Consider the following 26092-nt stretch of genomic DNA (forward strand, 5'->3'; position numbering starts at 1 on the left):
GGTATCCTTAACTTAATATTTTGTCCAACTATTTATTTTGGCCCACTCCTCAACAGCAAACTGCTCCAGTTGTCTAGTGTTTGAAGGTTGCCTTTTCCAGACGGCATTTTTCAGCTCTTTCCAAAGATGCTCAATAGGATTTAGGTCAGGGCTCATAGATGGCCACTTCAGAATAGTCCAATGATTTCCTCTTAACCATTCTTCAGTGTTTTTTGCTGTATGTTTTGGGTCATTATCCTGTTGCAAGACCCTTGACCTGCGACTGAGACCAAGCTTTCTGACACTGGGCAGCACATTTCTCTCTAGAATCCCTTGATTGTCTTGAGATTTCATTGTACCCTGCACAGCTTATAGACACCCCGTGCCAGATGCAGTAGAGCAGCCCCAGAACATAACAGAGCCTCCTCCATGTTTCACAGTAGGGACAGTGTTCTTTTCTTGATATGCTTCATTTTTCCGTCTGTGAACATAGAGCTGATGTGCCTTGCCAAAAATTTCCATTTTTGTCTCATCTGTCCATAGGACATTCTCCCAGAAGCTTTGTGGCTTGTCAACATGTAGTTTGGCAACTTCCAGTTTGGCTTTTTTATGATTTTTTTTCAACAATGGTGTCACCTTTAATCTGTTTTTCTGGGCTTTTTTGTTACCAATCGTATTATCCGTCTCTTTGATTTGTCATCAATTTTCCTCCTGCGGCCATGTCCAGGGAGGTTGGCTACAGTCCCATGGATCTTAAATTTCTGAATAATATGTGCAACAGTAGTCAAAGGAACATCAATCTGCTTGGAGATGGTCTTATAATTTTTACCTTTAACATGCTTGTCTGTAATTTTCTTTCTAATCTCCTGAGACAACTCTTTCCTTTGCTTCCTCTGGTCCATGTTGAGTGTGATACACACAATGTCACCAAACAGCACAGTGAGTATTTGTAGCCCTATATACAGGCCCACTCACTGAGTCCAAGATTGTAGACACCTGTGATGCTAATTAGTGGTCACACCTTGATTTAGCATGTCCCTTTTGTCACATTATTTTCAGGGGTACCATCATTTCTGTCCAGGCCTATTTCAGGAGTTTTATTTATTTTTTTATTCTGTGGAAGCATGGCTGAAAAGCAATGTCTGACTTTTATTTGTTCATTTTCATAGATCTTTTATTTATTATTACTTTTGTCAGATTCAAGTTATTTCTGTGACCACTGTGGGTTTTTCTGTCATTAAATGAGGGGTACCATCAATTTTGACCACGTGTGTATTGACCTGTAATCATCCACATAAGAACATTATATATTGGAACTTTTTGGATCAATTCATTAGGCCTATTGATGAAAACACAGTATGCCAATGAAAAAAAAGATCACTGTGTTTTGTATATAAATATTTACTTAATATATAAACCTCTACATGTGGTTCACTGTGGCAAGTTATTTGGTATTACATTTTTGTCTGAATGTTAATACTTCAGTCCTGTGATAGAGCCCTATAGGGGCAGTCAGGTAAAGCCATCTTTGAGCCGGGTGCCATTTGCATACTTTGTAGGGTGCCAACCTTCACGGGAAGGGAGGGATATTTATCAGGGTAATTAGAGCCCTTTTTTTTGCATGGGACATTCCCAGACATATATGTTCGCCTGGTGTATATGATTTTATTTATTTTTTAACTTTTGAGATTTTAACCCCTTCATGACGGAGGTATTTTCGGTTTTCTTTTTTTTGGATTTTTTGCTCCCCTTCTTCCCAGAGCCATAACTTTTTTTGTTTTATTTTGAATGGGGCGAAAGGTGGGTGATTTGAACTTTTATTTTTTTAAATATTTTTAAAAACATTTTTTGTTTTCACTTTTGTCATGCTTCAATAGTCTCCTTTGGAGAGTAGTAGCTGCCGTAACCCGATTGGCTCTGGTACATACAGGCAATGATCAGATCACCTGTATGTACTGTAGCAGAATACCTCACTTGCTATGAGCGCCGACCACCGGGCGGCGCTCATAGCAATCCTGCAGTGACAACCATGGAGGTCTCCAGGAGACCTCTGGTTGTCATGGCAACCCATAGGTGACCCACGATCACGTGATGGAGGTCACTGATGGGTGGCTTTCCAGCGCGATTGCCAGAAATGCATGTTAAATGCCGCTGTCAGCGTTTGACAGCAGCATTTGATGGGTTAATAGCCGCGGCTGTATCCGGCATATGTCAGTTGTTCAAAACAGATGACATGTGGCGGGCAAGATTTGAGCTCACTGCTGGATCCCACATCAAAGGGAGGGTGTCCGACATCGGCACACTATTATGCCCAATGTCAGAAAGGGGTTAATAAATTGAAATAACAGTGAGTTTTATCATGATCATTTGTATATAGTGTGAAGTCTGTGAATTTGATTACTGTAGAGTGCTACAGCATTTTAGAGAAAACTTGTAGTCCGTGTAAAAGGAATTGTCCACTTCTTCTTTGGGGAAATGATTTTGTGGCACGTACTAATATATATCCAGTTAAAGAAAATCTCAATGAAGTTATGGGCAGCATTATAACAATAATAGTGTTAATATCTAAAAAAGAGGAAATTATCCATCTTTTTTTCTTTTTTTCTTTTCCTTATTCGTCTCTTTTTTCTATTCACTTGCTGCACAAAGATAGGACATATCATTGGCCAAATCGCCACAAATATAACTAGAAAACCGAAGAGAAAAGAATGCGATCAAAGAGGCCAGTATAATACAAAGTAACAAAACTTTATTTATACAAATAATATAGCAGAAATTAACAGTGGGTACTCACACAAAAACACATGTGCTGTCTAACAAAAGAAAAAAACGCGGGACATGGACTGATGGCGGCATAGATAATCAAAATATGTATGTATCTGAAGTTGTATACCTAAGAATAACAACCCTCATAACAATAAATGATTATGGTAAGTCCAAAGGGTCACTATGATGTTAAATGGCCGAAAATGGTGTAGTAAAAACATCAATAGAAAAATCTGTCAATAATACTGCCGTAAGTAGGTTGAAAAACATAACGTACCTTATGACCACCAAAGTAATGAAGTGAGGGAGCAGACCATACAGACCACATCACCCCGACGCGCGTTTCGGCAGAGCCTTCGTCAGGGGCAGATTTTTCTATTGATGTTTTTACTGTTTACTGATGTTATGAGGGTTGTTATTCTTAGGTATACAACTTCAGATACATGCATATTTTGATTATCTATGCCGCCATCAGTCCATGTCCCGCGTTTTTTTTCTTTTGTTAGACAGCACATGTGTTTTTGTGTGAGTACCCACTGTTAATTTCTGCTTTATTATTTGTATAAATAAAGTTTTGTTACTTTGTATTATACTGGCCTCTTTGATCGCATTCTTTTCTCTTCGGTTTTCTAATATATATCCATTACAGGTCCTCCTTCAGCACTTTTTAATGCAGCTTTCCTAACACACTGCGCAGCTCTCCTGTCCACGAAATGGCTTCTTTAGAGGAGCATGTGACCAGACCTGTCCATCAGCCTTCTTCAATGCACCTGAGTAAGCTGTTTTTCAATTGGAGTGTGCTGATGAAGAGATCTAGTCACATGTTCTTCCATATTAGCAAGTGCTACCAAATCATGTCCCAAGCACTCTTGTTAACGATAAAGTGGACAACCCCTTTAAGTGCAAGGATTGGGGAAAAAAAAGTCTACTACACATTTTCCCTCTGGCTTCTCTCAATCCTAATGTTCTTGATTTAAGTCCTTCCTCTTTATGAGGCCTCATACATTGCTGTTTTCCTTTTTGAATCATTGGTCACTCTCTGACATTCATTTGCCCCACTGGGATTTTCCATCATCTGGACAATTTGTGAGTCAATGCATTGTTCCTAATCTGAATTTTGATATATTGTAGACCTTGGATACTAGGCCATGGTTAAAGGGGAACTCCGGGAACATAAAAAATTCTTGTACTGTCCCTGCACTCATTCACTATGAAGATGAGATTCCTGGTGCACTTCTATTATCTTTAAAACACTTGTAATTCAGGTTGACAGCAGCTGCTCCTTACTGCACCCCCCTCCTGTCTGGGACATTACATTACACACCAGTGTGAAGCCCTGCCACAGGCCACTTCCCCTGTTCTATGCATAGAAACACCTATTACCAGGAGACTGGAGTTCCTCACAGTGGGGAGCTGAGCACTGGTGTGTGACGTAATGTCCCAGATAGGAGGGGGAGCAGTGAGGAGCAGCTGCTGTCATACAAGTGTTGTAAAGATAATAGAAATGCACTGGGCATCTCATCTTTATAGTGTATGACTGCAGGAACAGTGTAAGAATTTTGTATCTCCCCAGAGTACCCCTTTAATGCTACTTGTGGGAATATTAAATGGAGATGACCAACAAATTCTCCAATCCATACATTCACACTTATCAATATGTAGAATGGATTGTTAAATCTTAAAGCAAAATGGAGTCCCCCTAATACTACATTGCCATACATGAGATCAGGTGACTTCAGTATAAGTTGCTATTTTTTTTTTTTATATCTGTGTCAATTTTTGCCACCCCTTTTTATACTGCGACCAGTCAGACCTCTTCATAATCCATAAACCATCCTCTACTTTTGCATCCTCATTTGTCTCTAGTCTTTGTATATGCTGTACATGGAGTGGTTTTCATATTCTTACAAGCAAAACTAATTTCCTGCCCTTGTCCACCAGTCATCATCATAGGTTCATTGGAAAATAAAAAGTCAAAGTTCGGTATTAACACACAGTAAAACTTTGCTTTCTTTATACTTGAAGAAAAGTCGACATACAATTTATGATGCTAAGGTTGATGGATGTGTTCCTCCTGCCATCTTTGTTGCAAAAATGTGAAATACAGCAGCTTAATGTGAAATCCAAAGATAATTTCAAGGGCTGTTTTTTACATCAAGACCTCCTTGCTCAACCCAAGCTGCCTAGTGGTGTTTTGTTAGGTGACACTGACTCTTTTTTTAACAAGCTGTAGGAAGAAATGTGAAGTATGTCTCAAGATGTTATTTGAAGAGTGTAAGTGAAGCAAATTGTTACAGTGATGTAAAGGCAAACTGACATAATAGTGCTCCAATGACATATCATAGTTTTTCTATATCCAGTATATGTATGCTTCTGCTGCCTCCAACATTTAATCACTTGCCATTAAATTTATTCCTCACAAATGTCTTTATTTTATTCCCATAAAATTTATGAAAGTAAATGTCACCAGATTCCACAATACACGCTGCAAACATTATTAAATAAATCTCGTAAACCTGATGAGACCGTTGTACTTACTTTGAAAATACCTGGCAGAATGGTTGCATAATCCTGATCATAAATGAGTATTTTATGAGTCTAGCTAGGCCTGGACTCATAAAATGCTTGTTTTAGAATTAGGCAGGGAAACCTTCAAAAAAAGATTATACAGTCATTTATTCCATGTATTTTCAAAGTAAGTACACCAGTCTCATCAGGTCTCAGAGATCTGTGTTGTCGTTTACAGTTTTATTGTTACATCTGCTGAGAGATCCATGTTAACATTGTATCACAGCAAGAATGTAGGTTTATTAGAATAATTCAGTGTACTTACAGTATTTCCTTTTTGAGTATAGAAATGTAACTTGACCGATGAAGATGACGTTACACAACAGAGCGGCGTTGAACCAGCAGATGACATCTGCCATGTAATGAGTCAAGTAATCCACAAAGAGAAAAAAGTCCTTCACGCTGGTAACAATATGTTTTTGGTGGGCGATACACCTAAAGTTATAAGAAAGTAAGTACAATTCATCTATAAAGAAAGATAAGATTGATACTGACTGCAATGTATAGCCTATCCTATTCATACCAGTAGAATTAACTTGTTAAAGGGGTGTGTTCATCTTCTGTCTTAAAGGGACTCTGTCACCTGAATTTGGAGGGAACAATTTTCAGTCATATGGGCGGGGTTTTTCGGGTGTTTGATTCACCCTTTCCTTACCCGCTGGCTGCATGCTGGCTGCAATATTGGATTGAAGTTCATTCTCTGTCCTCCGTAGTACATGCCTGCACAAGGCAATCTTGCCTTTGATGCTGGCTCTGCCGCTGAGCCCGCATTTTTCCGTGCACATGACAGCTGATCTGATCAGCTGTCATGTGCCGGCCGGAAGCACGTCACAAGTCCCTCCCATCGGCTACCCGTCAGGTGATTGTGGGGCGCCTGTGGCTAGTCAGGACAGCCTGGGTTCTGTAGAAGACCCCCATGCCTGTCATTGTGTATTTGGCCGACATTCATAGGAGATCATGATTTCAGCACTGCTATGTATAGAACAAGCGATTGTATGATCGCAGCTTCAAGTCTCGTAAGGGGACTATTGAAGTCAGAAAAAAAATGTTTAAAAAAAAATTACAAGTTCAAATCAATCCCCTTTTGCCCCATTCAAAATAATAAAAAAACCCACATTTGGTATTGCTGCTTTCAGAAATGTCCAATCCATCAAGATATAAGGTAAATTAATCCGATCGGTAAATGACATAATGAGAAAAAAAAATCGAAACTCCAGAATTATGTTTTTTGGGGCCGCCACAACATTGCAATAAAATACAATAAGAGGCCATCAAAACATCGTAACTACCCCAAAATGGTATCAATAAAGACATCAGTTCAGGGTGCAAAATATAAGCCCTCACCCGGATCCAGATTCTGAAAAAATGGAGACTACGGGCCTCGGGAAATGACGACACAAGCCATTTTTTTTTCCTTACAAATTTCGGAATTTTTTTTCACCACTTAAATAAAAAAAAAAACTAAACATGTATGGTGTCTGTGAACTTATAATGAACTGGAGAATCATAATGGCAGGTCAGTTTTAGCATTTAGTGAACATGGTAAAAAAAAAAAGAATTGTGGAATTTTTTTTTGCAATTTAACCCACTGGGAATTTTGTTCCCGTTTTCCAGTACATTATATCGTAAATTCAGTGGTGTCATTCTAAATTACAACTGGTACTGCAAAAATTACGCCCACAGACCATTCCATCAAAGTCTGCATTTTAAAACGTCACTACTTCCCTTCCGAGCCCCAATGTGTCTCCAAACAGTGGTCCACCCCACATATGGGATATCGGCGTACTCAGGACAAACTGGATAACAATTTTTGGGGTCCAATTTCTCCTGTTACCCTTGTGAAAATAAAAATTGCGGGCTAAGAAATCATTTTTGAGAAAAATTTCTGTGAAGCACTTGGGGGTTCAAAGTGCTCACCACACATCTAGATAACTTCCTTAATGGGTCTAGTTTCCAAAATGGCGTCACTTGTGGGGAGTTTCCACTGTTTAGGCACATCAGGGGCTCTCCAAACGCGACATGGCGTCCGATCTCAATTCCAGCCAATTCTGCATTGAAAAAGTCAAACGGCGCTCCTTCCCTTCCGAGCTCTGCCATGTGCCCATATATATGAGGTATCGGCGTACTCAGGACAAATTTTACAACAACTTTTGTGGTCTAATTTATCCTGCTACCCTTGTGAAAATAAAAAATTTGGGGGCGAAAAAAATCATTTTTGCAGAAAAAATGGGATTTTTTACTTTCATGGCTCTACGTTATAAACTTCTGTGAAGCACGTGGGGGTTCAAAGTGCGCACCACACATCTAGATAAGTTCCTTAAAGGGTCTAGTTTCCAAAATGGGGTCACTTGTGGGGGGTTTCCACTGTTTAGGCACATCAGGGGCTCTGCAAACGCGACATGGCATCCGATCTCAATTCCAGCCAATTCTGCACTGAAAAAGTCAAACGGTGCTCCTTCCCTTCCAAGCTCTGCGGTGCGCCCAAACAGTGGTTTAGTCACACATATGGGGTATCGGTGTACTCAGGACAAATTGCACAACAACTTTTGTGGTCTAATTTCTCCTGTTACCCTTGTAAAAATAAAAATTTGGGGGCGAAAAGATCATTTTTTGTAGAACAAATGCGATTTTTTATTTTCACGGCTCTACGTTATAAACTTTTGTGAAGCACTTGGGGTTCAAAGTGCTCACCACACATCTAGATATGTTCCTTATGGGGTCTGGTTTCCAAAATGGTGTCACTTGTGGGGGGTTTCCACTGTTTAGGTACATCAGGGGCTCTCTAAACACGACATGGCATCCGATCTCAATTCCAGCCAATTCTGCACTGAAAAAGTCAAACGGTGCTCCTTCCCTTCCAAGCTCTGCGGTGCGCCCAAACAGTGGTTTAGTCACACATATGGGGTATCGGTGTACTCAGGACAAATTGCACAACAACTTTTGTGGTCTAATTTCTCCTGTTACCCTTGTAAAAATAAAAATTTGGGGGCGAAAAGATCATTTTTTGTAGAACAAATGCGATTTTTTATTTTCACGGCTCTACGTTATAAACTTTTGTGAAGCACTTGGGGTTCAAAGTGCTCACCACACATCTAGATATGTTCCTTATGGGGTCTGGTTTCCAAAATGGTGTCACTTGTGGGGGGTTTCCACTGTTTAGGTACATCAGGGGCTCTCTAAACACGACATGGCATCCGATCTCAATTCCAGCCAATTCTGCATTGAAAAAGTCAAACGGCACTCCTTCACTTCCAAGCTCTGCAGTGTGCCCAAACAGTGGTTTACCCCCACATATGGGGTATCGGCTTATTCAGGAGAAATTGCACAACAAATTTTGTGGTTAATTTTCTCTTTTTACACTTGTGAAAGTAAAAAAATATTGGTTCTGAAGTAAAATGTTTGTAAAAAAAAGTTAAATGTTAATTTTTTTCCTTCCACATTGTTTCTGTTCCTGTGAAGCATGTAAAGGGTTAATAAACTTCTTGAACATGGTTTTGAGCACCTTTAGGGGTGTAGTTTTTAGAATGGTGTGACTTTCGGGTATTTTCTGTCATGTAGGCCCCTCAAAGTGACTTTAAATGTGAGATAGTCCCTAAAAAAAATGGTTTTGTAAATTTTGTTGTAAAAATGAGAAATCGCTGGTCAACCCTTATAACTTCCTAACTAAAAAAAAAATTTGTTTACAAAATTGTACGGATGTAAAGTAGACATGTGGGAAATGTTATTTAATAACTATTTTGTGTGACATATCTCTCTGATTTAAGGGCATAAAAATTCAAAGTTCGAACATTGCAAAATTTTAATTTTTTTTGCCATATTTCCATTTTTTTCATAAATAAACGCACGTAATATCGAAGAAATGTTACCACTAACATGAAGTACTATATGTTGCAAAAAAAGAGTCTCAAAATCAGCGGGATCCGTTAAAGCATTCTAGAATTATAACCTCATGAAGTGACAGTAGTCAGAATTGTAAAAAGTGGCTTGGTCATTAAGTACCAAATTGGCTCTGTCACTAAGGGGTTAATAGAAATGTATCTCACAAAAATGAATGATTTATTTTAACATGGAGTGTATGGGTGACATATGCCACTGTGGGGTTAATCAGTAGCAAAAACCAGAGGAATGTGTTAGACAATCCTGGCTACCAAGATAGCATTAAATAGGCCATGTGAGAAGATGACATTGATGACAACAAGTATAGGTGTGATGACCTCTTTTGTATAGTAGGAAGATATTTCTATCATATGACAGTATTGGCCAAAGTTTAGGTTTGATTGGACACCTATGGTCATAACTGTGCACAAATGTGGAGGGGGCTCAAAAGCAAAGCTTCGTTATCCACACACTAAAGATGCTGACTAAGATGAAAAATGCTATAATTGCTGTTTTCCGGTCACCACATCTTCCTAAAAAAATACAATTAAAAGCAATCAAAACGTCATGCATACCTTCCGTCCACTGCTGTTAACCTCTGAAATGTCATTGCAATTATGGTGCTCCTATGAAGACCATCCTGTATCTGGTGTATAGTTGCTAACCGTCTGTAAATTTACGGACAATCCATAAAAAACCTGTAGCGTCTGGCAGAAAAAAAGCACCGTCTGTGAATTTTACCCCCACCTCCGAAGTTTGTACTGCGCATGCGCTAAAAAGACTGCCATGCGCAGTACAAACAGTACCTGTCCCAGAAGAAGTCTGCCATAAGGGAGTGGAGGCATATCTGCATGTGGGTCCGTATAAGTCAGACATGAAGAGGAGTGCCAACATTCTGCTGCTGCTCTGCCTGCTTCTGCTGCTCATCACCGCCTAGTTGACAATCCAGGAGTCGGCAAACTACAGGTAGTTAGGAAGGCCCGACGCCAGTGCTGGCACCAGCCGCCTCGTCCCATAAACTATTCAAATACTCATCTCACCCCGTTCCCCTCTTCCCGTGCTGCAGTGTCCTCTGCTCCGGCCTTCTCAATGGATTCTGACTCTCTGTGGCTTCTCAGTGCAGAGGTCGTGCTGACATCACTACAGCACAACCTCTGGACTGAGACAACACAGAGAGTCTGAAGACGCTGAGGAGACCTGACCGGAGCAGAGGACATTAGAGCAATGGCTGCGGGGAATGGGGAAAGGTGAGTATTTTATAGATATATATTTTTATGAGTGGAGCAATATATGGGGCTGATTATATACTGCATGGAGCAATATATGGGGCCCATTATACTGTGTGTAGCAATATATGGGGCCTTTTATATTGTATGGAGCACTATGTGGTGCCGATAATACTGTATGGAGGACTATGTGGTGTGTCTTTTATGTTGTTCTTTGTGTTATATAATTGTGCTTTATGTTGCTTTTTATTGATAGCATTGTAAACATTTGATCATCTTTCTACTTTGGTTATCTATGGATCACAGACAGGTCAGGTATGATGTTCGTCCTCTGAGATTCCTTTCTTTGTCGGAGAGCACTTCTATTCTGTTCTTTAGGGAGCGTGTCAAATGTCCGTAAAAATTTGAAGTAGTCTGTGAATTTGTGTCCAGGTGACTAGGACATTTTTTTTAGTAGGTTAGCAACCCTGATCTGGTGTCCATAGTAAACCATTATTTTCACTACATACAGAGAATTATTAGGCAAGCGAGTATTTTGACCATATCATTTTTATGTCGATTTTCCAACTCCAAGCTGTATAAACTTGGATGCTTATTGGATGAAGAAGATCAGGTGATATGTATATGTGTAATGAGGGAGGGGGTGACCTAAGATATTACCAACCTTTGTCAAGGTGTGCAGAAATATTAGGCAGCTTGTTTTCCTCAGGAAAAATTGGACAAAATTTTTTTAACTGATTCTGAAAAGTCCATAGTTGTTAATATTCTTACAGAGGGGTGCAGCACTCCTAAAATTGCAGAGATATTGGGGCCTAATCACAGAACCATTAGAAGTTTTTTTGCAAATAGTCAACACGGTCACAAAAACGTGTAGAGAAAAGGACGGACATTAAAGAGTATAGTATAGTTACTCTTATTTTGCTAATTTGCTTACTCAATGTGCAGGGAATTGCAGTAGTTTAGGTATCCATGGTTACGACCACTGATATTGACAGTTAGTTGTTAGTGGTCGTAACCATTGATATCAAAGCCATTGCAATGCCTGCACATGGGGAAAGTGACAAAGTGAATCACTACATTTCTAATTGGAGGTATTTGCTAAAATTATTACCGTATATACTCGAGTATAAGCCGACCCGAGTATAAGCCGACCCCCGTAATTTTGCCACAAAAAACTGGGAAAACTTATTGACTCGAGTATAAGCCTAGGGTGGAAAATGCAGCAGCTACCGGTGAATTTCAAAATTAAAAATAGATGCTCCATACCGTTCATTATGGCTCCATAGATGCTCGACATAAAGCTGTGCCACATATAATGCTCTGCACCGTTCATTATGGCCCCATAGATGCTCCATAGAAAGCTGTGCCATATACAATGCTCTGCACCTTTGATTATGGCCCCATAGATAGCTGTGCTATATATTACCTCTGCACCTTTGATTATGGCCCCATAGATAGCTGTGCCATATATAATGCTCTGCACCTTTGATTATGGCCCCATAGATAGCTGTGCCATATATAATGCTCTGCACCTTTGATTATGGCCCCATAGATAGCTGTGCCATATATAATGCTCTGCACCTTTGATTATGGCCCCATAGATAGCTGTGCCATATATAATGCTCTGCACCTTTGATTATGGCCCCATAGATAGCTGTGCCATATATAATGCTCTGCACCTTTGACCTTTGATTATGGCCCCATAGATGCTCCACATAAAGCTGTGCCTTATATATAGTGCTCTGCACCGTTGCCCCATAGATGCTCCACATAAAGCTGTGCCTTATATATAGTGCTCTGCACCGTTGCCCCATAGATGCTCCACATAAAGCTGTGCCATACATATAGTGCTCTGCACCGTTGCCCCATAGATGATCCACATAAAGCTGTGCCTTATATATAGTGCTCTGCACCGTTGCCCCATAGATGCTCCACATAAAGCTGTGCCTTATATATTGTGCTCTGCACCGTTGCCCCATAGATGCTCCACATAAAGCTGTGCCTTATATATAGTGCTCTGCACCGTTGCCCCATAGATGCTCCACATAAAGCTGTGCCTTATATATAGTGCTCTGCACCGTTGCCCCATAGATGCTCCACATAAAGCTGTGCCTTATATATAGTGCTCTGCACCATTGCCCCATAGATGCTCCACATAAAGCTGTGCCTTATATATAGTGCTCTGCACTGTTGCCCCATAGATGATCCACATAAAGCTGTGCCTTATATATAGTGCTCTGCACCGTTGCCCCATAGATGCTCCACATAAAGCTGTGCCTTATATATAGTGCTCTGCACCGTTGCCCCATAGATGATCCACATAAAGCTGTGCCCTATATATAGTGCTCTGCACCGTTGCCCCATAGATGATCCACATAAAGCTGTGCCTTATATATAGTGCTCTGCACCGTTGCCCCATAGATACTCCACATAAATCTGTGCCATTGCTGCTGCTGCTGCAATAAAAAAAACAAAACACATACTCACCTCTCTTGCTTGCAGCTCCTCAGCGTCCCGTCCCGGCGTCTCTCCGCACTGACTGTTCAGGCAGAGGGCGGTGCGCACACTATATGCGTCATCGCGCCCTCTGACCTGAACAGTCAGAACAAGAGGACGCGAAGACAGAGCGGCGCCCGGCGTGTGGAACGAGGGAAGATAAATATGTAATACTTACCTGCTCCCGGCGTCCCGCTCCTTCCCCCGGACAGCTGGTCTTCGGTGCCGCAGCCTCTTCCTCTGTCAGCGGTCACCGGCACCGCTGATTAGAGAAATGAATTATGCGGCTCCGCCCCTATGGGAGGTGGAGCAGCCTATTCATTTCTCTAATGAGCGGTCCCATGTGACCGCTGAACAGGGGAAGAGCTGCGGCACCGAAGACCGTGGGACGGGCAGGGGGAGCGCCAGGAGCCCCGGAAGCAGGTAAGTATGCCTCAGCGCCCTCTCCCCCTCACCCGCCGACCGTGACTCGAGTATAAGCCGAGGGGGCACTTTCAGCCCAAAAATTTGGGCTGAAAATCTCAGCTTATACTCGAGTATATACGGTATTATTCTTACACCTACCACATATTGTGAAAGGATCTTGGAGAATGGAAATACTCTCTTAACTGACAAAGATTTGGTAAGATTCAGATGTGAAATGACCAGGAACCCATTATCCCCAGTTCTGCCATTTTCTAAAAGTGCAACCTCCCTAAAGTGCCTAGTACAAGGTGTTCAGTGATCAGAGACATGGCCAAGGTAAGGAAGATATCCCGAGTATCACTGAACAAGACAGAATTGAAACGCCAAGACTGGACCAAGAAATACCTGAAGACAGATTTTTCAAAGGTTTTAATGACTGATAAGTTGAGTGACTTTTGACATACTAGAGGGATGGGCCTGTTGTGGATCAATGACGGGAACAGACCTTCACTTTAATTCAGACGCCATCAAAGTGGAGGTTGGGTACCGCTATGGGCTATATTACATTTCTATACTCAAAAATCGAAACACTAAAATTCTGGGTGGGGGGTTGGCAGTCCTGTGGAGCCCATTTGGTGGAGTCGGTGTCATGGATATTTTGGAATCAGAGTCGGAGGTTTGCCTTACCTTACCGGTTTTTGGTCGTCACAACACATTCACTTGTTAAGTAAAAAAAAGGCAATAAGAAGTGATAAAAACTTAGTATCTACCCCAAAATGGTATCAATAATAACATCTGCTCACCACACTAAAAACAAGCCTTCATACAGTATGTCGATGGAAAAATAAAAAAGTTATGGCTCTTGGAAGAATGCAATGAAAAAATGAAAGCGCATGAACAAAAGATTTTAAATGTTTTTTATAATTGAGTATCTTTAAAAAAATTGTATTGTTTGGCTTTTATAGGCTCTTTGTGTCCCTCACTTTCAACTTTGATGTAGTCTCTGGTCATACATCAACTGAAAGGAGCTCAGAAAAGATCAGACAGAATCTCAGTTGACTCATTCTTCTTCAATAGACAGTGCAACACAGAGGTTATAAATGCTACAAATTTTAAATGACATGCAATTGCTATAATATATATATATATTTTTATCCTAAGTACATCATTTTTAGCAAAAAAAATTGTCCCTGAAGGAGGCCAACCCCTATTTGTAGTCTACAAATAGTATCATCTACCCATATAGAGTGCCTTGAAAAAATATTCATACCCCATCAACTGTTACACATTTTTTCACATTACCACCCACAAACTTAAATGTATATTTTTTTTAATTGTATGTGATACACCAACACAAAGTAGAAAGTATTTGTGAAGTGTAAAGGAAATGATACATGGTGTTCTAATTATTTTAAAAATATAATTCTGAAAATTGTGACATGAATATTCAGGACCCCCCTCCCCCCAAGTCAATACTTTGTAGGACCCCATGTTGCATGTCTTTTGGGATATGTCTCTACCAGCTTTACCCATCAAGAGGCTTAAACTTTTGTCCATTCTTCTTTACAAACTTGCACTAGTTCAGTGAAATTGAATGGAGAGCATACGTAAACAGCAATTTTCAAGTCTTGCCACAGATTTTCAGTGGGATTATTGTCTGGAATTCATCCACATACTACTAGTGTCCCCCCATGGCATATGGAAGTAGGTTTTCTGGTCAGATGAGACCAAAATAGAACTTCATGGGCTACATGTAAAACTCTATGCGGCAAAATGTAAAACGCTATGTGTGGTGGAAAACGAACACTGCACATCACACTGAAAAAAACATCCCTACCATCAAACGTGGTGGCTGCATCATGGTGTGCGGATGCTTTTCTTCAGCAGGGACAGAGAAGCTGGACAGGGTTGATGGGAACATGGATGGCGCTAAATACAGGGCAATTCTGGAGAAAAACCTGTTAGATTTAGATGCACGTCACAATTTTCAGATTTATATTTTTTTTAATATTTAGAAACTATACAGAATTTTCTTAGAGGGAACCTGTCAGCAGGATTGTGCTGAGTAAGGGTACCGTCTCACAGTGGCACTTTGGTCGCTATGACGGCACGATCCGTGACGTTCCAGCGATATCCATACGATATCGCTGTGTCTGACACGCAGCAGCGATCAGGGACCCCGCTGAGAATCATACGTCGTAGCAGATCGTTTGGAACTTTATTTCGTCGCTGGATCTCCCGCTGTCATCGCTGGATCGGTGTGTGTGTGACACCGATCCAGCGATGTGTTCGCTTGTAACCAGGGTAAACATCGGGTTACTAAGCGCAGGGCCGCGCTTAGTAACCCGATGTTTACCCTGGTTATCATCGTAAATGTAAAAAAAAAACAAACAGTACATACTCACATTCCGGTGTCACGTCCCTCGCCGTCAGCTTCCCGCACTGACTGTGAGTGCCGGCCGTAAAGCACCGCTGCGCTCTGCTTTTACTTTATGGCCGGCGCTCGCAGTCAGTGCGGGAAGCTGACGGCGAGGGACGTGACACCGGAATGTGAGTATGTACGGTTTTTTTTTTTTTACATTTACGATGGTAACCAGGGTAAACATCGGGTTACTAAGCGCGGCCCTGCGCTTAGTAACCCGATGTTTACCCTGGTTACCCGGGGACTTCGGCATCGTTGGTCGCTGGAGAGCTGTCTGTGTGACAGCTCTCCAGCGACCACACAACGACTTACCAACGATCATGGCCAGGTCGTATCGCTGGTCGTGATCATTGGTAAATCGTTTAGTGTAATGGTACCCTAACTGGCAGACAGTGTCAGGTTGGCGTCATTATACTGATTAAAATGATACTTTAGTTGATGAAATCCATCTTGTGGTTGTTGTTTAATCTTTATTTGCAGTTTTCAGTTAATGATATGCTAGAGCTCTGGGGTGGCCTGTGGGGGGTCTTCATGTGGTGCTCTGCTTAGGTATTCATCAGTATGGCTTATGGCAAACATCAGGACCACACAATCAAGGTATCAGGGTGCCAATGGGGTTAAAGAACGAGCCCCCACACACTGTTAAACATGTAGATGCAGTGGTCAATATTGACAGCAGCATTTAAGGGGTTAAACAACCATAGTCAGCGCCAAGACTGATCGTGGCTGATGCAGCAAGTTGTCAGCTATAGTGTACAACTGACAGCTGCTGGATTGTCTCCTGTATGGGAATTCTATTCTCTTATATCGCAGGTCAGTAAAAAGACTAAGGCATTAATTTGTGGGTGTAATGTAAAAAATGTGGATAGTTCACAGGGCATGAATACTTTTTCAAGTCACTGTATGTGCAAGAATATCCAGTTTAAAACATCCCTCAGCTTTCAATACATGTCACTTGTTTAACCCCTTACTGCCATCGGACGTACTGTTACGCCGATGGCAGTATCCCCCAATTTGATGTGGGCTCCGGCAATGAGTCCACCGCAAAGCCGGGACATGTCAGCTGTCTTGAACAGCTGACATGTGGCCACAATAGGCGCGGGTGGAATCGCTATCCACCCGCTCCTATTAACTACTAAAATGCTGCTGTCAGCAGCATTTAAATCGCGCTTTCAGACATCTGGACAGAAATGCGCCCATCGGTGTTGAGACCTCTATGGTTACTGATGCCGGATTGCTGTGAGTGTCACCCTGTGGTTGGCGCTCATAGCAAGTCTGCAATTCAGCTACGACCTGAGCATCGCCTCTATGTAGCAGAGACGATCAAGTTGTGGCAGCTTCTAGTCTCCCATGGAGGCTATTGAAGCATGCCAAAAGTAAAAAAAAAGTGTTTTAAAAAAATATGAAAGTTCAAATCACCCCCCTTTCGCCCCATTCAAAATAAAACATTAACAAAAAAATCAAACCTACACATATTTGGTATCGCCACGTTCAGAATCGCCCGATTTATCAATAAAAAAAAATCATTAACCTGATCGCTAAACGGCGTAGCGATAAAAAAAAAAGTCAAAACGCCAGTATTACGTTTTTTTTGGTGTCCGCGACATTGCATTAAAATGCAATAACGGGCGATCAAAAGAATGTATCTGCACCAAAATAGTATCATTAAAATGTCAGGTCGGCATGCAAAAATTAAGCCCTCACCCAACCCCAGATCACGAAACATGGAGACGCTGCGGGTATTGGAAAAATGCGCAATTTTTATTTATTTTTTTTTTAGCAAAGTTTGGATTTTTTTTCACCACCTAGATTTAAAAAGAAGCTAGTCATGTTAGGTGTCTATGAACTCGTAATGACCTGGAGAATCATAATGGCTGGTCAGTTTTAGCATATGGTGAATATGGTAAAAAACAATTGTGGAATTGCCCTTTTTTTGCATTTTCACCGCACTTGGAATTTTTTTCCTGTTTTCCAGTTCACGACATGGTAAAACCAATGCTGTCGTTCAAAAGTACAACTTGTCCCTCAAAAAATAAGCCCTCAAATGGCCATATTAACGGAAAAATAAAAAAGTTATGGCTCTGGGAAGAGGGGAGCGAAAACCGAAACTGCATAACCGATAAAAGCTCTGGGGGTTAAAATAATCCCCATCTTGCCAATGTGTTTTAACTGTTTAGCATGTACTTGTCTGTTGAAAGACATAACCGCGTCATTGCAACTGCAAATTCATCCAGTCCTCTTTTTGTGCGTAATATTGTTCCATGTTTCCTTTGAACTGGAATTTGAAGTTCCTCTGCAGCTAACGAATGAGACTAGACAAATCAAAATGTAGTTAGATTGAACTTTTCTGGGATTTTCATACGTCATACTAAACTACATTTTATAAGGGGTAACGAGTAAAGCAATTTCTCATTTCTGAGAAGGTCACACTGTCAGGTTAAGACTGAGGTCATGTTCTTGGCAAGGGAAAGGTAAAAATTTTCTTGGCAGCTGCATACCAAAATCAAACTGGAGCTTGGCGTAGCAAGACTACAGTATTTCACATTTGCAGTTCCTTAATCTCCAGAAAAACAAATATTTATTTGCTAATCCTTCAGAATGGACTCTAGACAGATTTAGTAAACAGTATGTTTCGGTGTAACCTTGTGTAAAATCAGCACAGTGGGCCTGCAGCTTGGAAAATATTTATTAGTGCTTAGATAAGCCATCACATTACACCAAATAATGTTATGAAATATTTATTTTTTGAACATGCCCTAATTCAAAGGGAAATTATGTCAGTAAATGATTTGCTTTGATAGTCGTGTGCACTATGAAACCTTAGCAGTATTGATGAGCGAGTATACTCGTTGCTCGAGATTTCTCGAGCATGCCCGGGGGTCCTCCGAGTATTTTTTAGTGCTCGGAGATTTAGTTTTCTTTGCCGCAGCTGAATGATTTACAGCTGTTAGCCAGCATAAGTATATGGGGGGGTTGCCTGGTTGCTAGGGAATCCCCACATGTACTTATGCTGGCTAGCAGCTGTAAATCATTCAGCTGCGGCAAGAAAAACTAAATCTCAGCGCACTAAAAAATACTCGGAGGACCCCCGAGCAAATCTCGAGCAACGAGTATACTCGCTCATCACTACTTAACAGTCTTTAGTTATTTTGGGTAAAAGTGTTTTTGTAAAATACAGATCCTTTTTTAGTATTATCTCTAGGATTCATTGGGTAGGGTTTTTTTAACGTAGTTTTGCTACTTTCCCAACTTAAAGGATTATCACCATCTTAGCAAGTTAATATCTAATCGCTGTGGGTTCCACTGCTGGCATGGGTATTACACACTTGTATTACACACTATTACTAGTATGATACACTATTGGTAGGGATACTATTTTTGGGAATGATCTATTCTCAACTGCATGCCAGATAAAAAAAAATATTAAATACGAAAACATAAAGGAACATCCATAACAAACTGTACAATGAAATTGTAACTTCATATATGATGAGCAGTGTAATGTTTTTTAATTCTTCATTTTTCCAATGGCAAGAACATAATTTAATATGGTTATATTTATCACAGTCTAAGTTGGTCTAAGTATGACAAGCGATTTGATTTTTTTTTTTTTTTCCGGTATCTGCCAATTTTGCCTTACATAAGTGGCTCCGCACAGGTCTATTTGCTCAACTGTTTATCCTTTCTATGTGATTAAAAACTTTGTTTGCTACTGAAAAGAAGCCAACATAGTGGACCTAGAATGATAAATCCCTGTGCAAAACCTTCTGAAATGTACCTATATGAGAAGCTTGGGGCAGATTGGTCCAGTCGTTTGGCTGTAAATATTTGCATTCGTGTTTCATTTCTTTGGCGAATTTCTTGAGAATGGTAGGTCCTAAGGAGCTAAAACAGTCTAGAACTTTACAAAGTGAAGACCTGAAACCTTTTCTAAAACCTTATTAAGTTCTTGTTTTTACCTAAATGTCAAATTCAGGGCAAATTGATTCAGTCATTTGGCTGGAAATTAATATTTGCGTTTGTGTACTGCTTTTTCACGAATATCTTGAGTTCCGTTCAACTGAGAGATCTGAAACTTATAGCAAAACCTTCTGCCGTGTCTGATTTACCTATGTGGCAAATTTGGGTCAGATTGGTTCAGTCCTTTTTCTCTAAATATTTGCTTTAATTATTCAATTTTTTAGAGAATATCTGAAAAATGGTAGGCCCTACAGAGCTGAAACTTTGGCAAGAACCTGATTTATCTATGTGCTGTATTTTGTGCCGATTGGTCTAGTCCAGGGTTGTGAAACTCAATTACACAGTCTGCCAAAATTAAAAAGTTGGACAAAACATTATGACATTAATCACTAAAGAAAAAAGGCTGGTGAGGAGGGGAAAAGTTTGGATTGGGTGAATATGCCTTGGGTATGGAGAACCTCGATACTGCAGGAGAAGTTAGGGTTGTGGAGATGGTAGATAGCAGTATATGGGAGAATGCAAAGGGTGTAGTGACTCTCAAATAGAAGGAAACACTGAAACAATAATATTTGCAGGGTCAAGAAGGTAGGGCATGAACAAAAAGGGTAAACTCTCAATGCATAGAGAAAGGATAGCCATGTACAAAAAACCAAAATGGAAAATACAAGACCAAATAAAGCAATAAATTAAATCATGGCTTGAGTGCATTGGCTCAATAGCATACCTGTGTCCACCTTGTGGAGGAGATGGAGGCTAGTAGGCGCTATGCATGCTGAGATGTATGGGAGAGTGCACTAATGTAGAGAGAAGAGGAGGGAACTTCTGAATGTTGGTTAGGAAGTGCATCATAACTGGTGAGTGCATGTTTTATATAGCTTTGTATTAACCAGAGAGTATGACAGACTGGAAACATGAGCTTTGTAGTATTAGCAGTGCATGCGCTATATACTTGCAGGCTAGCTCTACTAGACATTTAGTAATGTCTCACAGGCCAAATGTAATTACAGATGCATAAAGAAAGGACAACAGAACTTCATTTTTATACATAGAGGTTAAAGTTGTACTAATCTATGTACTTTACTAAGGTTTAATTCGCATTTCATTTTTCAGTTACTGTTTCATCAATATTTGTAAGCCAACATCAAGAGTGGAACCTACAGAAAGAAAGACTATAATTTTCCACCTCCATGTTGGTGTCAGTCTTGAGTTTGGCTTCCAAATACTGATTAAATACTGACCGAAAATATTGACTTGTGAATAGAGCTTCCATTTAATTTAATTAAACAATAAACAATGGACATACAATTTAATAAAAAAGTGTTGTGAGAATCAAGTATTCTTCACAAAGATGCCTTTCTTTTACAAACCTCTGAGCTTGATGCGGCTGCCAATACAAAGCTGACATCAACCCCAATACTATTACCCCACTTGCAACCTCACCAGGGCACATGGGAAAAGCATACGCTACACACCAGAATTAGGGGATTTTAGTGATGCAACATTTCTGTGGCGACTGAAAGCTGATGTTTTTAGTCTGGGAGGGGGCCAATATCTCTGCCCCCTTCCTAGCCTAATAATATCAGCCCACAGCTGTCTGCCTAGCCTTTGTTGGTTATTAATTATAGGGTGGACCGCACGTCCCACTGGGGTCCCCCATTTTAATAACCAATAAAGGCTAAGTATATAGCTGTGAGCTGATATTAATAACCTGGGAAGCTCCATGTTTATTTCCTCCTTCCCAGGCTATAAACATCAGTTCTCAGCTGTCGGTTTTCCCTCAGCTGGTTATTAAAATTTTGCAGGACCCCACTTTTTTTTTTTAAGTTATTTATGACTTAAATACATGTACAGTAAGCTACACACAAAGCAAAAATTATATATTTCGCTTATTTCTACCTATCTATGTATTAAATAATATTTTGTTAGGAAACTATCTTTAAATGACATACAGAATTACTCTATGTAAAAGCTAATGTTAAAATTGCATCGCATACGGATTGCACACGCATGTCATACAGATGCTACGTGAGAAAAATCACGTACTCGCATGACACTTGAATGACACTCGTCCGACTTTTCAGAAACAACATCAGACTGATTTTATTAACGCTGATGTGTATGAGCCCTTAGTCATATACTCCACAAATCTGGCCTTTATGGAAGAGTGGAAAAAAAAACTTTTTTAAAACAAGTCTTAAGAAGTCAGATTTCCAGTTTGCAAAAAAGACATGTAGGGGACAAAGCATGTAGAAGGTGCTCTGGTCAGATGAAAACAAAGTAAAACTTGTTTGGCTAAACGCAAAACGCTATGGGTTTTAGCATATGAATACATTATTTTTATTTCCGATTTTTCCTGTAACTGGGCTAGTATATCAGCCCCAACTACAGTGGAATTTCTGCATAGCAGGCCTGACTGAGCCTCCTAGAACCCAGCAGCTCCTGCTTACTTCCTACACCTAGAGATCACATGATTGCTGGGTCTGGGCTAGGGAGCAATGACCATGCTTCCTATACTGTGCACACAGCACTGAATAAGTGCTGTGTATGAAGTGATCTGAAAGGCAGAGACAGTAATAAACCCTACTTGCCTTCTCCTTGGGAAGTTTGGCTATATGCGACAGCCAGCTTCCCGACCCCACAGCTGCGCAGTCTTCTGCAAGCTGCTTACTCTGCATTAACATTTTAGAACATCAGTGAAGAGTAAAGTGAGGATCGCCTGGACATTTAAAGTTTATGGGCAGTCCAGAAGTAATTAAACAACAATCTTCAGAGATATTTAGTCCACGGTAATAAGTAGTTCATTCATGTTCTGCTAATTGGTGGACAGTAATTTTTTCAGTGTCTTGTAGAAATTAAATCTCGTTGGCCCAGTAACCATATGGACAGTCCACTGTTTTGAAAGAACTGCAACTTCTTTGCGTTCCTGTAGAATTAATTTATTAGCAGTAATACCTTTTTATGCTTTGTTCAGAAAGTTTGGCCCACTTGTATCAAAAGTGGTCTAATTTCAGCTAATGTCAGTTAAAACTTGCCTAAGTTTGTGACATATTCATTAACATGATTAACCTTCACAATGGCTTAAACGTCGGTACTTTTTCTACAACTTTTTTTTTTTGCATTTCAAGTTTGCTATGTCACACCAACTTTACACTCCAGTTTTATAAAATAAGAGCTCGCTTATATGAACGTATACATCGGACGAGTGCTGCTTGATGTTTTATCAGATAACACTCGAACTAATGTTATACTATGGGGCAGTGGTGGTCAGCTTTTTTTTTTCTCATACCGATTCAGCATGAGAAAATATTGCAGCATGTTGCAATTTGCAGCGCAAATCGGGTGACAAGCACCCATACAACTTTATAGGTGCGTGGAAATCATCGGACTACACTCGGATAATATCCGAGTGAAGTCCGATTTCCACAGACGTAACGAATGGAAAAGATGGAGTAATTTTGTTCTTCATCTTCTCCTCACCGTACTATGGTTCTCTCATCCCAGAGAATCAGATCACACTAAGTTGACACTCTGGTCAAATTATGATAAGAATTTGATTGGAGTGTCATTAACATAATCAGTTGAATTCTCTCACATGAGATAATCTATGGTTGTATGACCCCGGCCTTAAGGTATCTTCACACTGAGCGACTTTAGAACGATAACGATAGCGATCCGTGATGTTGCAGCATCCTGGATAGCGATATCGTTGTGTTTGACACGCAGCAGCGATCAGGATCCTGCTGTGATATCGCTGGTCGGAGCTAGAAGGCCAGAACTTTATTTGGTCGTCAGATCGGCGTGTATCGTTGTGTTTGACAGCAAAAGCAACCATGTCAGCAATGTTTTACAATGGTAACCAGGGTAAATATCGGGTTCCTAAGCGCAGGGCCGCGCTTAGTAACCCGATGTTTACCCTGGTTACCATTGTAAATGTAAAAAAAAAAAAAACACTACATACTCACATTCCGGTGCCTGTCACGTCCCCCGGCGTCCGCTTCCCTGCGCTCCTCCTGCATCCTATGTCAGCGCCGGCCGGCCGTAAAGCAGGGCACAGCGGTGACGTTACCGCTCTGCTTTCCGGCGGTGCTTACACAGGATGCAGGAGGAGTGCAGGGAAGCGGACGCCGGGGGACGTGACAGACACCGGAATGTAAGTATGTAGTGTTTTGGGTTTTTTTTACATTTACAATGGTAACCAGGGTACACATCGGGTTACTAAGCGCGGCCCTGCACTTAGTAACCTGATGTTTACCCTGGTTACCCGGGGACTTCGGCATCGTTGGTCGCTGGAGAGCTGTCTGTGTGACAGCTCTCCAGCGACCACACAACGACGAAACAGCAACGCTGCAGAGATCGGCATCGTTGTCTATATCGCTGCAGCGTCGCTTAATGTGATGGTACCTTTAGGGTTAGGATGCTAGTGAGATTGGCCCAACACCCGGATCTCCCACTGATAAGCTGTTTCAGCTCCAGCAGTGACTGAACCTACACAGTGAACAGAGTTAGAACATCACAACTCCGTTCATTGTGTAGTGGCCATTGCCAAGAGATGCAACCCAACTCTTATATACTTCAGTATGAGCTAAGCTGCAGTTCTCATCAACAGTCAATAGGGAACAGAGCTGTGCAGTCCCAGCGTCGTTCACTGTTTACATCAAGCCAACATAGCTGAAAACAGCTGATCGGTTGGGATTCTGGATGCCCATTGATTTAATATGAATGACTTTTCCTAAGAATAGGTCATCCAAAGCCTGGGCAACCCTTTCAAAGTGGCAATAGTGTGCACAAATGTAAAAAGCGTACAAATTAGTTTTCGTATTATTGCGTAGACAGTTGTTGAGTTTTCTAATGCTCTCTGTGTGTTTGCTGCTTTTTCCCCCGACTCTAAAATTGAGTGACTCGAAAGTAAATTGACTATGAATCTCAGCTAAAAATTGTCCTTCTGTTAGGTTTTGTATGAAAATGGGCAAAATAAATTTTTGGGCTACAGCCTGCATTTCCACAGTGAAGCGGGTATGGTTTTACTTACAATCGCATGTATACAAACACATTCCGGTCATGAAATGAATACGGATCTACAGTATGTGTGCGTAAGATCCTGCCTGGAATTCTTTGCTGTTGACTTTAATGGAACTTAGAAGAATGAAAAGGAGAGAAAAGCAAGAAGTTTGATGTCACCTAGACAGCACTGGCTGTTCTCACTCTAAACATAATCCAAACTTTGCACATATGTGTTCAGGAAACAGTTTGCATGTCACAAGAAAATATGGTCTCGATTAACATTTTGAGTAATTACAACTTATGGGAAAAATAAGGCATATATCACAACAAAGTCTAGCAAAAAGTTTACAAATGTATTTAAATGAAGCTTAGATTATATTTGTTGACAGATGTCTTGATCATAAAATGTTTTCATGTGTTCTTCTGTTTTACATGGCCACCACAAATTTTATTAGACTAGTATGGTCTGCAGAGATCTGCCACTGCTCAGGAAACAGTCATACACCAGTGTGTTTTCTTTTCACTTTGACAGTCTTGATTTGTGATGGACACAGGGCAGTTCATGTACACAAATAGTTAACCATGATGGCTGTAAGTATGTCCCAAGTGTGGAAAGGTTAATTGGGATCAAAAAAATACTTGAAGTACAAAAAATACCATACATTCGTAAAACACAACTTCATAAGTAAAAGTTCATGACTTGTCTTATAGATTCAGTTTTCAGAAGACTATTGCATGAAATGAAAATCTACAGTCATGGCCAAATTTTTGGCACCCTTGAAATTGTTCAAGAAAATGAAGTATTTCTCAAAGAAAATAATTGCAATTACACATGTTTTGCTATACACGTTATTTATTTTGTGTGTATTGGAGCAACATAAAATAACAGAGACAAAAATGCAAATTGAACATAATTTCACACAAAACCCGAAATGGACCGGAAATTTTTTTTGGCACCCTCAACTTACCTTATGTTTTGGACTATAAATTGCATCAGACCATAAGACACACCTAGGTTTTATGGGAGGAAAATAGAAAAAAACATTGAAGCAAAAAATGTGGTCATGACGCACTTATGAGGGGTGAGAATCTGCTGCTGACACTGTTATAGGGGTAATGTCCCCCAATTCTGTACTAATGTTCCCCATCCTGGTATATATGATCCTCATCCTGGTATATATTGTCCCCCAATCCTTATATTTATCCCCATCCTGATAAACATGGCCTGCCATGCGGGTGTACATGGCCCTTCATTTGGGTATACATGGCCTTCCATCCTGGTACACATGGCCCACCCATCCTGGTATACATGTCCCTCATCATGCCACACATAAAAAAATAGTCGATTCTACACACCTTCACTCTGTTTCCTCACAGTGAGGCATCCTGTTCT

General features: G+C 40.6%; 1 protein-coding gene across 1 annotated transcript in view; it reads left to right on the forward strand.

Annotated features, from left to right (window-relative positions):
- The window catches only part of ERCC6L2 (ERCC excision repair 6 like 2), a 169646-nt gene that overhangs the window by 134718 nt on the left and 8836 nt on the right, over positions 1-26092 (forward strand). Inside the window, exon 18 of the mRNA XM_077299632.1 lies at positions 5601-5764. Within this exon, the coding sequence (XP_077155747.1) occupies positions 5601-5764 (164 nt within the window). The remainder of the gene's footprint in view (positions 1-5600; positions 5765-26092) is intronic.

Source organism: Ranitomeya variabilis, chromosome 1 (assembly GCF_051348905.1).
Source record: "Ranitomeya variabilis isolate aRanVar5 chromosome 1, aRanVar5.hap1, whole genome shotgun sequence".
NCBI classification, from domain to species: domain Eukaryota; kingdom Metazoa; phylum Chordata; class Amphibia; order Anura; family Dendrobatidae; genus Ranitomeya; species Ranitomeya variabilis.